Source organism: Humulus lupulus, chromosome 8 (assembly GCF_963169125.1).
Source record: "Humulus lupulus chromosome 8, drHumLupu1.1, whole genome shotgun sequence".
NCBI lineage: Eukaryota > Viridiplantae > Streptophyta > Magnoliopsida > Rosales > Cannabaceae > Humulus > Humulus lupulus.
This window is the reverse complement of record NC_084800.1, coordinates 137,784,274-137,798,172: the sequence shown is the minus strand read 5'-3', so window position 1 is coordinate 137,798,172 and position 13,899 is coordinate 137,784,274. Positions and strand designations below refer to the sequence as shown.

At 34.2% G+C, this 13,899-nt stretch overlaps 1 protein-coding gene across 6 annotated transcripts in view; it reads right to left on the bottom strand.

The window, feature by feature from the left end:
- Positions 1-4,752: 4,752 nt before the first annotated feature.
- The window catches only part of LOC133798499 (fructose-bisphosphate aldolase-lysine N-methyltransferase, chloroplastic), a 42,550-nt gene continuing 33,403 nt past the window's right edge, over positions 4,753-13,899 (bottom strand). For 4 of the 6 annotated variants that reach the window (XM_062236795.1, XM_062236796.1, XM_062236798.1 and 1 more), the window contains 4 exons: positions 6,854-6,987; positions 5,908-5,996; positions 5,652-5,800; positions 4,753-5,056 (listed from right to left, as the gene is read on the bottom strand). In XM_062236795.1, coding sequence (XP_062092779.1) covers positions 4,898-5,056; positions 5,652-5,800; positions 5,908-5,996; positions 6,854-6,987 — 531 coding nt within the window. In that variant the 3' untranslated portion in view covers positions 4,753-4,897. The other 2 variants (XM_062236800.1, XM_062236802.1) reach the window with 2 other exon arrangements.

Here is a 13,899-nt window from a genome sequence, read left to right as displayed (position 1 = left end):
GATGCAATGTGAGATATTGACTTGTATGATATTTGCTTATGCTCTGCTGTCATTGTGTTTTCTTGCTAGGCCTTGGCTCACGAGTGCTACGTGGTGCAGGTAAAGGCAAGGGAAAGCTAGACCATGCTTGAGATGGAGAGCTCCGAGGTGTAATGTACATAGCCAGCTGTTCGATCACCATGGTCGAGGAGTAGACCAGGACAAGGATTACCTAACTGCTTGTTTTGCCTTAGTATGGCTGGTTACTGTATCTGAGTCTTATAACTTTTGTAAACGATCTTTAAACTTGTATTTTTTTGGGATCCCGTGTAAACAGATAACGTTCCATAATGAGAATGCAGCTTTTGAGACCAAAACACTTTTAACCCTAGTTCTTTCGTGACTTCTGTAACACATTTTGAGTTAAATGACTTGATTAGCGAGTCTAGCACTTTATAAACACACAGTGTAACGGTCTTGGCTATCCAGGGCGTTACAAGCTCAATCCTCTTTAAATCATTGCCTCAATAGGATCATGCTTCTCTTTAACTAGCAGTATAGAAGCAACTAATGAGTGAACGCTGAGTAGGGAAGTAAAAACAATAATAGAACACACATAAGCATCATACGTGAAACCATGAATACTAAAATAGATTCACAACAATATAAGACAAGTCGTAGGATTAGGAAATTTGTGGATGTTAGTTCTCTTGGGATATTATGCGGTCAACTAGGGCTCATTGCCAATACTTACTTTCCCCACCAAATCCACTTGGATATTAAGATCTTACACAACCGTACAATCATAATATCCACAACTAGCAACAAACATTCCCATTCCATACAATTAATTACAATATGTTACAATTATGCTACAGAGACTTCACTTTCCTTGAGTCTTGCAACAAATGTGAAGGATCACGACGCTTCTAGGTCCTATTATAACAAAATAGGACAACTATCTTAGTTAGATAACAAACTAAAACCAATTGTCAGGTAATCCAAAACTTGGTTAGGAACCTCTTGTTAAATCCATAATGAAATCTAAATTCATATGCTAAAATTACCTAAATACCCTTAGGGTGTCGATAAAGTGTCCTTCGGAAACCAAACTCGAAACGAACTCAAGAGTTAAGGGTCAAATATCCAAAGGGGTGACTGCTCAAGCAAGTTTCCCAACCTTTGTACGTGCTTGCATGCATGCACTTAAATAGCTGCGTGGGTGCTTCCTATGGCTGGCCCTAGCTACCTGGCACATCAGCTACTATGTCACCTTCCAGGCCTTGCAACTTGTGCTACTACCCAGGCAATGCTTGGGAAATTGCGTGCACACTAGGCTAATGAGTCTAGTGCATAGCATATGGGTCTCGCTAGCGACTAGGTTTCCCCTGCCTCGCCTGGTTTACACCAGACGAAGGTTTCCCACACAGGCTGCTAGGCTTTATTGGTCTGGCAAGACCTAGAGGTTTCATGGTTAGTGCTAGCACGGGGCTAGTATTCACCTCACAACACCCAACTAGTGTAGCAGCTCTTCCCATCATCTCCTATCCCTAAAGGCCTGGCAATAGGGGTTTACACCACGGTTGCAGTGCAACGATACCCCAATTCCCTTTCAAGAAATGATGGGACCTTGATACACTTATTTCCTAAAATCCTAGCCACCATCGCCTGTCCAATGCCCTAACCATAAGTCGCCAATCACAATACCCATTCCGACAAACCCAAATAAATCCTAGCACTCTTAGCAACATCAAACAAAACAAAAATAATTTATTCTTACCTTTTTTTTCTTAATAGCCAGATCCAACTTGAATTCTATCCACCCTTCCAATTCTCACAAGCCTATGGTCAAAGCAACTCTATTAACATCAAGCACACTAACTAGAGCACAACCTTGAATCATGAAAAGAATATCCTTACCTTTGATCACTCAAACTAATCCCTTCCCCACTCTTCTCCTTTATCCAATCACCTCTCTCTCAAACTCTCTTTTTCTTTCTTGGACGAGTGTTGCAAGCGAGCAATAAAGGTTGCTCACTTACATGATTTCCTAATATATGCACCCCAACACCCTTTGGCTGAACCCTAGTTGGAAAAAGACCTATTTTCAAATCCTTAGAAAAATATCACAAGAAAAATAAAATAATGCAATTTTTTTTTTTGGACTCTCAAAATAAATACCTTTTAATTTCTAACCTAAAACCACCACTAGATTAATTTATTTGCACTATTAAATAAATTAATAAGACTCCTCTAAGTGTTTCCCCCACTTTCTGAAATTAATTAAAATTATGATACACCAGTAAACATATATCAAGCAACACATTAAATAAAATTAAAAATAAATAATTAGGACAGATATTATGACTCAAAAGACTAGACGTGAGTAATACGTGGTCAAATGAATGGAGAATTTGGACAACCATAAATAAAACTCATATAAAACATGATATTTGATATTAATTTGTAAAAAGTTAGTTTTAAATAAATAACAGTAATAATACTCTTCCATATGATATAGGTCATCTTGTTTTAGGTCGAACCATTTCAAAAGGTTGGTCTTACCCTCAGACATTTTTCATTCGTCACGGAAGGGTTAAAGACAATTCATATTTTTTGCTAACAAAATCTACAGTGAACATTTTGATACTTTCGTGGACAAAAAGTGTCTTCGCAAGGTTTGTGAAGAACGCCACACACGTATGTGCCCATTGTAAATGTGAGAGATTCCAGATAAGGATGTACATTAGCCCCATGGGGATGAGGCCCCGCGAGGACCCCCCCTAATGGGGCGTGAAATCCTCATCTAAATGGGGAACGGGACGAAGAAGAGGATAATTTTCATTCCTTGAATGTTAAATGGGGCGGGCACTCCCTGCCTCAACGGAGTCCGTTTAAATTTTTATATAATTTTGTAATATTTTATATGTATTATATATCTTTATTTATGTGTAATTGTAATATATTACTAATTTTTTAAAATATTTTAATTTTTTTAGGATAATGTTTAGTATTTAAAATCATAAATATTGTGCAATATTTTAATTTACATACAATTTAGGATTTTTATTTTAAAATTTTCATTTTCATTTAATTTTTAAATAATTGGGCTCCCCGCCTCACCTCCAGCTTGGGAATAAGCTGGGATGGGACAGGAACGGAGATTAAAATTATAAATAAAGACGGTGATAGGGGACCCCCGTCAATTTCGCGCCCCGTGTGCATCACTAATCCCAAACCATCACACATGCCAAATAAGCAACCAATGTTGTAGGAGAATAAGGCGTTGTAACTCCGTACCAATGCTACCTTATGGCATTGAGCAAGTGCAACAAGCATTAGCTGGGGCTTATGGGCACAATAAGATGATATAGTGACAACACTAGAAGAGGCCCTACAACGCACACCACACAACCATTCCGCTCGAGAGGAAATAAGCATTCTTGTTAATTAGTTTTGAATCTATGGAACCTGTCCTACATATAATTCCCATTTTGCTTTGTTTAAAAGAAGAAAGTTGGGGGTTCCAATACTATATTTTAATCTAATTTTTTAAAATATAATTTTTTTTTTCAAGAGTATTCATTGTTGATTTGTTTTTAAATTTTTAAGACTTGATATACTAGTCTTAGTTGTAGTAGCAAGAAACATAAGGACAATTATATAAATTACACCACACACAAAATAATTTTAAGATTTATCATTGGTAAAATGGATAATATAATACTTTCTATTAAATCTTATGTTCTATATAATAAGTGTGTAGATAATATAAATTCTTAGTTTTAATGGTTTTTTTTTGTTAACTTTAACAGCATATTTTTATATATAACATAATATTCTTTTATTTAACAGTAGATTATAAACATGATTTAAACTTAAATCAAAATAAATAAATAAACAAATTAAAATAAAATATTTTTGAGATATTTTACAATGACAATTATTTAAAAATAATAAAAACCATATATTTTATAACTTAAGTAAAATTTAATTAAACTTAAACTTAAACTTCACGTATTATAATAATATCATATTAAACATATAACATAATATAATCTACTATCAACTAGAAACAATCTTTAAAAAAAAACTAAAAAACTTAAATTTAAAATTCATGTATAATATTAATATTATATTAAACATATAATATATAATCTCTTAATGTCACTGTCAAATTCAAAAACTAGAACAAACATAAACTTAAATAAAAATAAATTAATTAATTAATTAAAATAGAATATTTTTAAGATATTTTATGATAATTTAAATAATTAAATCATATTTATTTAAAAATAATAAAGTCATACATATCATTTTTTTTATCTTATAAATTTGTGCAATAGCTTATTTTTTATCAAATGATTGGAGCTCTTTTTCTTCATCAAATTCATCAAAGGACATTGTGAGTTACATTGGAAACTAAAAATAGTTGATGCATATATACTACTCTACAATATGACTTTTTCAATTCATATTTTATTCTATTATTAATTTCTTTTTAAATATTATTGTAATTTATATATATGTTTTATATCCATGTAAATATATATCTATGTTAATGTTGTGTTTAGATGTCAGTAGAGATTATTGATATAAATACTTATATATACTATAGAACTGTAATTCATTCTATTATATATTAATAAAATAAACCAGATTTTATCAAAATTACACACAATGTTTTGCTCTAATTTTTTAATACATTTATGTCATACATTATATTAAACATATTTTATTTATTTATTTAAAATATATATGATAATTAAAAAATAATAAAAATGAATATATGTTTAAATAAGCATGTTTATAATGTTTAAACTAAACAAATGTGTATTGTATGTTATTTTTAACTAGTATATATATAATTGTCTCTTCTTTGCCCATAATAACATTGAAAATAACGTTATCATAGATGCTAGCTGGTTGTAATCAAGGTTGTGCAATAACTTTTTAGCCATGTTGAAGCAGACTTGAGGACACGAAGCTCACCATTGAGGAGATCTTGTGCCATTTGCCTTCGGATACCAAGTGTTTCCCTAACTAGGGAAGAAGAGGAATTACCGGCGTCCAATGACTATACATGTACAGAGAAATATAAAATGAAAGAAACTTTTTTTATGAGTGCAACAATTGTCAAGTATGAAGAATGATTTCAATGGTAAAGTATACGAATCATAACAAATGAACACATAAGGCGACAATTTTCACTCTTTTTGGGGGCTTAATGAGAATATATAATAAAAGGGTAAAGAGACTTTTGTCTCTATTTGATTGTTCTTACAATTTTCTTTGTTTTTTTCTTCTTTTCTTTTTCTACATGCTACCTTATCCTTTTGTGATTTTCTTATTTTCAGTCAAGTTTATTTTTTTTAAGAAAAAAAGTGCATAGATACCATTTGAACTTCTTTACTATTTCATAAGCACTTTACTTACAACATTAACATAACACGAAATAAACACTCTCGAACAAGTCACAACAACTCAGCTAGTAGGAGCGATTCCACTACAAGAACAAATCAATTTTATAAGTGCATGACAAACTTTTGAAACCTTGCTTATTATAATTTATAATTGTTACGAGTATAACACATTCAAAATTTCATTAATTTATAGTGAAAATAATTGAAGGCCCAAATAATTAATTAGACAAAAGCAGAATATAACTTCACCTTAATAGATGCTTCATATTCCTTAATTAATCGAGATGTTTGTGCTACTAAAATATGATGTGCTTCAATTTCTTTTTCAATATTTCTTAAAGGACGGCGAGCAAGGCGGCCATCAGTTTGTTTAGCTTCGATGGCCAAATCATTAAGTTCTAAATATTAAAAAATTAATCACGATATTATTTCCAAAGATAGTATAAAAAGTAGGAAATTTCGTAGCATCAAAAGTACATAATAGGACAGATTATCTGAAACATACCTTGAGGAGAGCAGCAACATAGGACACGAGCAAATGCTCGAAGTGATTGTGGAAGACCTTTCCCTTTTTGACTACTTGACCTTACCTCCCTAAACAATTGGAAGTATATGCTAAATCAACTAACTATTCAATTAATCTTTCTAAAATAAATTGACTACTTGACCTTACTTGGAAGTATATGCTAACATGCCTATATAAATTTTAAATTACATGCTAAATGATAAAAATATCATTGTTTTAATAGGTGTAATTGTTATACTTTTACATAAGATATATGTATTTAACCCAAGAGATGTGGGACGACTCACAATGCCATACAAGTTTTTGTTAGGATATGGGATGTGGGATTTATGAGCTAAGCCATACAAGTTTCTTTAGAATTCATTGGAGGTTTAAGGATCCTCGAATTTCCCCTTCTATCTTTCATTTTCTTGTATTTTCTGAGATTGAATTTCAATGGAGAAGGCTCAATAGTCATATTCAGAATTTAGTCCCTATCAGTTTTGCATGGCACAAAAGGTATCTTATTGTACCATATGTTCGAGACATGATTTCTTGATGTTGAAAATCAATTCAAAATTTCTTAGTTTTACTATGTTGGTAATGGGTCATAATATGACTAGTAAATGCCAAAATCTAAAAAGTTGACAATGTTTTTTTTTTCAAGCCCTAAAGTTATTTCTATCTTTAGGAACTAATGTCTAATTTTGGTCTAGTCCAATCTCATTTGGAGTAATTCTAATAAATGAAATAAAGCATGGTTAAGGATTAATACCATCTAGCATCAGTCTCAGATGTGTTTCAGACTCTTTGAAGAAAGAGATCTAATTTAGAGTCATTACCATTTTTTAACTAATGATAGTCTAGCTTTATTTATCTCAATTCTCAACCACACAACTCAGTTTCGCAGATATCAGTAAGTAGAGAAATAGATATCATCACTAACTTGATGGAGAATGAATCCACGGAAGAAATAAAGGCATTAACATCCCTTTTTACCACAACATGGTGTCTTTGCATTATTTCCAACTTCATTCTTCGAAGAGGATCATGATGAGGTATTTCGAACTGGATATGAATCTGAAAATACATGATCAAAATATAAAGTAAGAGTAACAATCAGTGTCGAGCTAAGAATTTCATTCCAATTCGCAAAATTTATTAAAAAGAAAGAATGCAGTAATTTTAATTAAATAAACAAAATGTATCGATAAAGAAAAAATTGAATGGTAACACATTAGTAGAAATAGACATATTTTAAATGGGAAATTTAAGGAAATCTGCTTATTGAAGCATAGAATTGAAAATATGCCCTTATTTTATAATCTTTGAAATTTATGCATACAATTCAATTTCAAACACAGATCCCCTCACATTTTTTTCTCTCAAAACTCTCTCTCGTGCGTGAAATCTCTCTTTCTCATCACCTCTAACTCTTTCCTTCTTTTTTTTTTTGCCGAACAGCACAGCTATTCAATCTTCTTTCTTACTAAGGAGATTGTTTCATTATATTGCCTCACAAAACTACCACCATTTCGAGTTCTTGGAAGAGCAAAATCATAAGTACCTACTGAACTAATTTAGTTATTTGTATAGATTTAAATCATAAATATATATATGTCAAGCAGTTCTAGTCAAGGGTTTGTGTTGATTGTCATTTATTTTTCTTCTAATTGAATTGAATTTTGAGTTTTAGTACCATTTGTCAGTATTCTTTTGTTCCATAAAAGTCGACGAAATATTTAATATCCTTAGTCAGAAATTGGGTAATTTTCTAATATTTTATTTCTTCACATTTAACATATATTTATACAAGGCTAGGTTATCATAATTGTGAAAGAAAGAAACCCTAAAATTAATACAAAAAAATATGTATAATAACTATTTTCCTAGCATAGACAATTGCTAGAATATTCTACACTTTAGAGCAAATAAACTAAAATCAGAAACTTCCTAAAATAGTTTGATTTTTTCCAACACTCCCCTCAAGTTGGCTTGTAGATATTCTCCATAACCAGCTTGCTACTCAACAGATCAACTGTTTCTTGAACAATCCTTTGGTAAAGATATCAGCCACTTGCTCTCCGGTAGGGATATAAGTCATACATACTGATCCATCTTCCACCTTTTCCTTAATGAAGTGTTTATCCACTTCCACATGTTTTGTGCGATCATGAAGAACTGGATTATGAGCAATCGAAATAGCAGCCTTGTTATCACAATGCAACCTCATAGGTGATGATGGTGATATCTTCAATTCTCCCAACAATCTTCTTATCCACAGAATCTCACACATACCATGTGCTACAGCTCTAAACTCTACTTCAGCACTGCTTCTAGCTACCACATTCTGCTTTTTACGCCATATAACTAAGTTACCTCCAATGAATGTACAATAGCCCAAGGTAGACCTTCTGTCAATTACACTTCCAGCCCAATCTGCATCTGTATAAGCTTCAACTTGTAGATGTCCCCGAGGTCTAAACATAAGGCCTTTCCCAGGTGTTCCTTTTAGGTACCTTAGAATTCTGTAGATTGCCTCGAAATGAAGTGGTTCAGGTGAGTGCATAATCTGACTCACCATACTCACTGCAAATGCTATGTCTGGTCGTGTATGAGATAAATAGATCAGTCTCTCAACTAATCTCTGATAACACTCTCGGTCCTTTACATCTGCCAATGGCGCAGGTTGCAACTTCACATTTGGTTCTACTGGAGTTTCAACAGGCTTACACCCAAACATACCTATCTCCTTGAGTAAATCAAGAACATACTCACGTTGACTTACGAAAACACCTTCCTTAGACCTAGCAAACTCCATTCCGAGGAAGTACTTCAGCAAACCCAAGTCTTTTATCTCAAATTCTTCCGCAAGTCTTCTTTTTAACTTTTTTAGCTCACCATGATCACTCCCAGTTAACACAATATCATCCACATACACAATTAAAATGTCTATTTTACCTTCTTCTAAATGTTTATAGAACATCGTGTGATCAGCTTGACATTGAGTGTATCCATGGCATTTTATCACCCTACCAAAGCACTCAAACCACGCTCTAGGAGACTGCTTAAGTCCATATAAAAACTTCTTTAGTTTACACACTTTCCCAACTCCAAAACTCTTCTCAAATCCGGGTAGAGGACTCGTGGATACTTCTTCTTCTAGGTCTCCATTAAGGAATGCATTTTTCACATCTAACTAGTATAAAGGCCATCCTGAATTAACAGCAAGAGATAGTAGCACTCTGATGGAATCTATTTTTGCTACAAGTGCAAATGTCTCTTGGTAGTTAATCCCTTAGGTTTGAGTAAAACCTTTTGCAACCAGCCTAGTTTTATATCTTTCAACACTTCCATCAGCTTTGCTCTTTATTGTAGAGACTAATTTACATCCTACAACCTTCTTTTCTTTTGGTAACTCGACAATCTCCCAAGTATCATTCTTCTTCAAGGCATTCATCTCTTCAAACACTGCTAACTTCCAACTTAGATTCACCAACGCTTCCTGTATATTTCTAGGCAAAACAAGGTCTTATATTAGTGGTAAATGCTCTATAATTTTTGGATCGATGGTTGTAAGAAATGTGTTTGGCTATAGGGTATTTGGTGCAGGTCCGAATTCCTTTTCTTAGGGCAATTGGAAGGTTAAGATCTGAGTCAGAGGCTGTTTCTAAGACAGGTTCAGGTCCAGATTTTTCAGTGTTGGAATTAACTAGTAACGGCAGATTTGGTTCAGACAAATTTGGAGACAAAGTAGGAGAATTACCTCGTACTGTTGGAGGACCATCGCTCAGGGCTTCAGTTGGAACATGTGCTTGAATGATTTGGTGGTCTTTACTTCTTTCAGTAGCATTTTTTCTAGAATAAACCACAGGCTCAAGATTTGTACGATTTTTAATTAATCGTAGTATTTCTTTTTCTGATAGACCAATTTTAGATTCACACTCAGTAGGCTGAGTTTCTTTAGAAGGAATAGGAATATCAAGAATAACATTGGATAAAAGGTCAATTTCCCAAAAATTTGATTCCACTGATTTCTCCCCCTGAATTGAATTTTTGGTAAAATACTGAGTATTTTCCAAGTAACATCCATAGATGTATAAAACCATTTGGTAACAAAGCCAAAACATTTATAACCCCGTTTATTAGGAGGATTTCCTAGGAAGACACCTTTCGGCTCTAGGTTCAAGCTTAGACCTAGATATTTTAGGGATGTGCACATAAGCGGTGCAACCAAAAATTTTCAGAAGTAAGTCTGAATAAATTCTTGAACCTGAAAAATTTGTTTTCAAGCATTCTAAGGGAGTAATGTACTGCAAAATACGAGTAGGCATCCTATTAATAAGATAAGAAGCAGTGAGTATAGCGTCTCCCCACAGATATTTAGGAATGTTCATATGAAACATCATAGCCCTAGCTACTTCTAGCAAATGTTTATTTTTACGTTTAGCCAATCCATTTTTGTTCCAGGGTATCAGGACAAATGAATTGATGTAAAATCCTTTTTTCTTTTAAAAAACTGCCTAAGATTTTATTAAAATGTTCAGTCCCATTATCACATCTTAGAATACTCATTTTGGTTTGAAACTGGGTTTCAATCAGAGAAAAAATCTTGAAAATTTTGTGCTACTTCAGATTTTTCTTTCAGTAAATAAACCCAATAAAGAGTATGGTCGTCAATAAAAGTAACAAACCATTTTTTACCGGAAAGAGTGATAACCTTAGAAGGTCCCCAAACATCACTATGAAAAAGATAAAATGGTTGTGAAGGACGATAAAATTTGAGAATATAAGAGTTACGGAGGCCCTTGGCCAATAAACAACTATCACAATGAAAAGATAAAGAATTCAATTTTTTGAATAATCCAGGAAACAAATGTTTTAAGTAAGAGAAACTTGGATGGCTTAATCTATAGTGCCAAATCATTATTTGATCATAAACAGAAAAAGAATTGATACTACTAAGTCCTTGAGCATTTTTATTACTAGATAAAATATTCCCAAAATAATAGAGACCGTTAATCATCCTAGCACTGCCAATCGTCTTCCCTGAGTTCAGGTCCTGAAAAATGCAATGAGATTCATAAAAAACGACAGAACAATTAGAATCTCTAGATAATTTAGTAACAGATAAAAGATTACAATGAAGTTGAGGAACATGAAGAACAAATTTAAGATCTATTCCCTCAGATAATGTAACTAAGCCTTTTCCTGAAACAGGTGAGAAACTACCATTAGCAATCCTAACTTTTCCAGTACCAGGACATGGATGATAGGATTTAAATAATTTTGGTGAATTGGTCATATGGTCAGAAGCTCCGGAATCATTGATCCCCGAAGTGGCTGGTGTAAAAAAATAGTTGAGAGCATAAATTTCAGTACCTATATGTGCCACAGAAGCAACAGAAATACCAGAGGATTGTGGGTTGGACTTTAGCAGCACCTGAAGATGCTCCATCTGCTCTTTGGTGAAAGGGCTTGTCTCGACCTCATTGGCTGTAGGAGTTCCACGTCCTGCCTTGCCAACCTTGTTCTTCCAGCAAGTCTCACGGGTATGGCATGGCTTATTACAAAAATCAAACCAGACCCTTGGCTTCTCATCAGATCTTTGTGAACCAGTCCTACTATAACCTCCTGAAGATGCCAAGGTCGATCCTTTAACAGTAGTTCCAGCAATTCTTTTCCTATCATAACATTCCTTCCGCTCTCTTCTCGTCTAACCTCTGAAAAAACTTCACTAATGGAAGGCAGAGGTTGCCTACCAATAATCCTCCCCCTTACTTCATCAAATTCAACATTAAGACCAGCCAAGAACTTGTAAATCCTATTATCCTCAACAGTCTTCTTATGGTGACGACCATCCTTAGCAGATTTCCACTCATAAGTGTCAAACAAATCTAGATCCTGCCATATTCTTTTCAACAAAGTAAAGTATTTAGTAACATTATCCTCACCTTGTTTTACATCACCGAGTATTCAACTCAAAGATTTGAGATTGATTCCCTAAATCATAGTACATCTCGGTCACATTGTCCCATAGATCATTGGCAGTTGGGTAACACATGTAATTCAAGCTAATCTCCTCCTCCATAGAATTGACCAGCCAAGTCATAACCATAGAATTCTCTGCATCCCATGTAGCAAACGCTGGATCATCCTCCTTAGGAGCCACCTTCTCGCTAGTTAAGTAGCCCATCTTTCCACGTCCTCTCATATACATCTTAATCGATTGAGACCATCTCAAAAAATTATCACCATTAAGTCTAATGGTGGTAATTTGAACAGGGTGAGATTCAAATATGATTTAGGGTTTTCGGTAGTGTTAGGAGTGACAGTGGCATCGGCTGGGTTGGTGTCGGATTCAATGGAGATTTCAGACATTGTGAAGGTAAGGGGAGAGAGGGTTGGCTGTGATACCAAGTCAGAAATTGGGTAATTTTCTGATATTTTATTTCTTCACATTTAGCATATATTTATTCAAGGCTAGGTTACCCTAATTGTGAAAGAAAGAAACCCTAGAATTAATAAAAGAAATATGTATAATAACTATTTTCCTATCATAGACAATTGCTAGAATATTCTACATTTTACAGCAAATAAACTAAAAACAGAAACTTCCTAAAATAGTTTGATTTTTTCCAACATCCTTCTATGGTTTTTGATGCAAATTTGATTGAAGCAAAAGCTTGACTGGACATCGAAAACCAACAAAGTAGTTCTATGACCATCGAAGCCCATTGAATAACCATCGAACTGAAGTATCAAAAAACTATGAAAAGCTCAAAGAAATTGTGGGAAAATCAAACTGTTTTTAGGAACATTCCTAACTTAGAATGATTCTTGTAAGGCTGTCAAATATTCAAAGATTTGACAGCTATTCTTATTCTAGGAAACTTATTAATTTGCTAATTTATTTTCTGTATATTTGTGATTTGGTTCATACCTATCATATACTTGTATAAATATATGTTCACTGAATAGAAATAATATATAAAAAATTTCCCAATATTTGTGACTTGGTATCAGAGCAAAACCTACCCTTTCTCTCTCTGCCTTCTTCATTTCCTTCAACCACCATGTTAGATGTTACCCAAGAATCCACTCTAGCCATTCCTAATATTGTTGAATCCTCTAAAATTACCCCTGAATCTCACCCAGTTCAGATCACCACCATTCGACTTAATGGTGAAATTTTTTTGAGATGGTCTCAGTCAATCTGGATGTACATGCAAGGACGTGGGAAGATGGGCTACCTAACGGGAGAGAAGAAGACTCCCAAGGAGGACGATCCGACGTACGCTGCCTGGGACGCAGAGAACTCTATGGTGATGACTTGGCTTGTTAACTCTATGGAAGAAGACATCAGCTCCAACTACATGTGTTACCCAACTGCTAAGGAACTCTAGGACAATGTAAATCAGATGTATTCTGACTTGGAGAATCAATCTCAGATTTTTGAGTTGAATCTCAAACTCAATGACATAAAGCAAGGTGAGGATACTATTACTAAATATTTCACTTCTCTTAAAAGAATATGGCAGGATATTGATCTCTTTGATACTTATGAATGGAAATCTACTGAGGATGGACGACATCATAAGAAAACTGTTGAGAATAATCGGATCTACAAGTTCTTGGCTGGCCTTAATGTCGAGTTTGATGAGGTAAGGGGGAGAATTATTGGTAGATCACCGCTGCCTCCTATTAGTGAGGTGTTCGCTGAGGTGAGAAGGGAAGAAAGTCGAAGGAACGTTATGTTGGGAAAGAAGGCTGCTGGAACTATTGTTGAGGGATCAACCTTGGCTTCCAATATGGGAGTAGGAAGCTCTAAACCTGCCTGGAACAAATCTGATGAGAAACCACGGGTGTGGTGCGACTTTTGTAATAAACCTCTCCATACTCGTGAAACTTGCTGGCATATTCATGGAAAACCAGCAAACTGGAAGAGCAAATCTGGGCGTCGACGTGGAGCACCTACAGCAAATGAAGCTG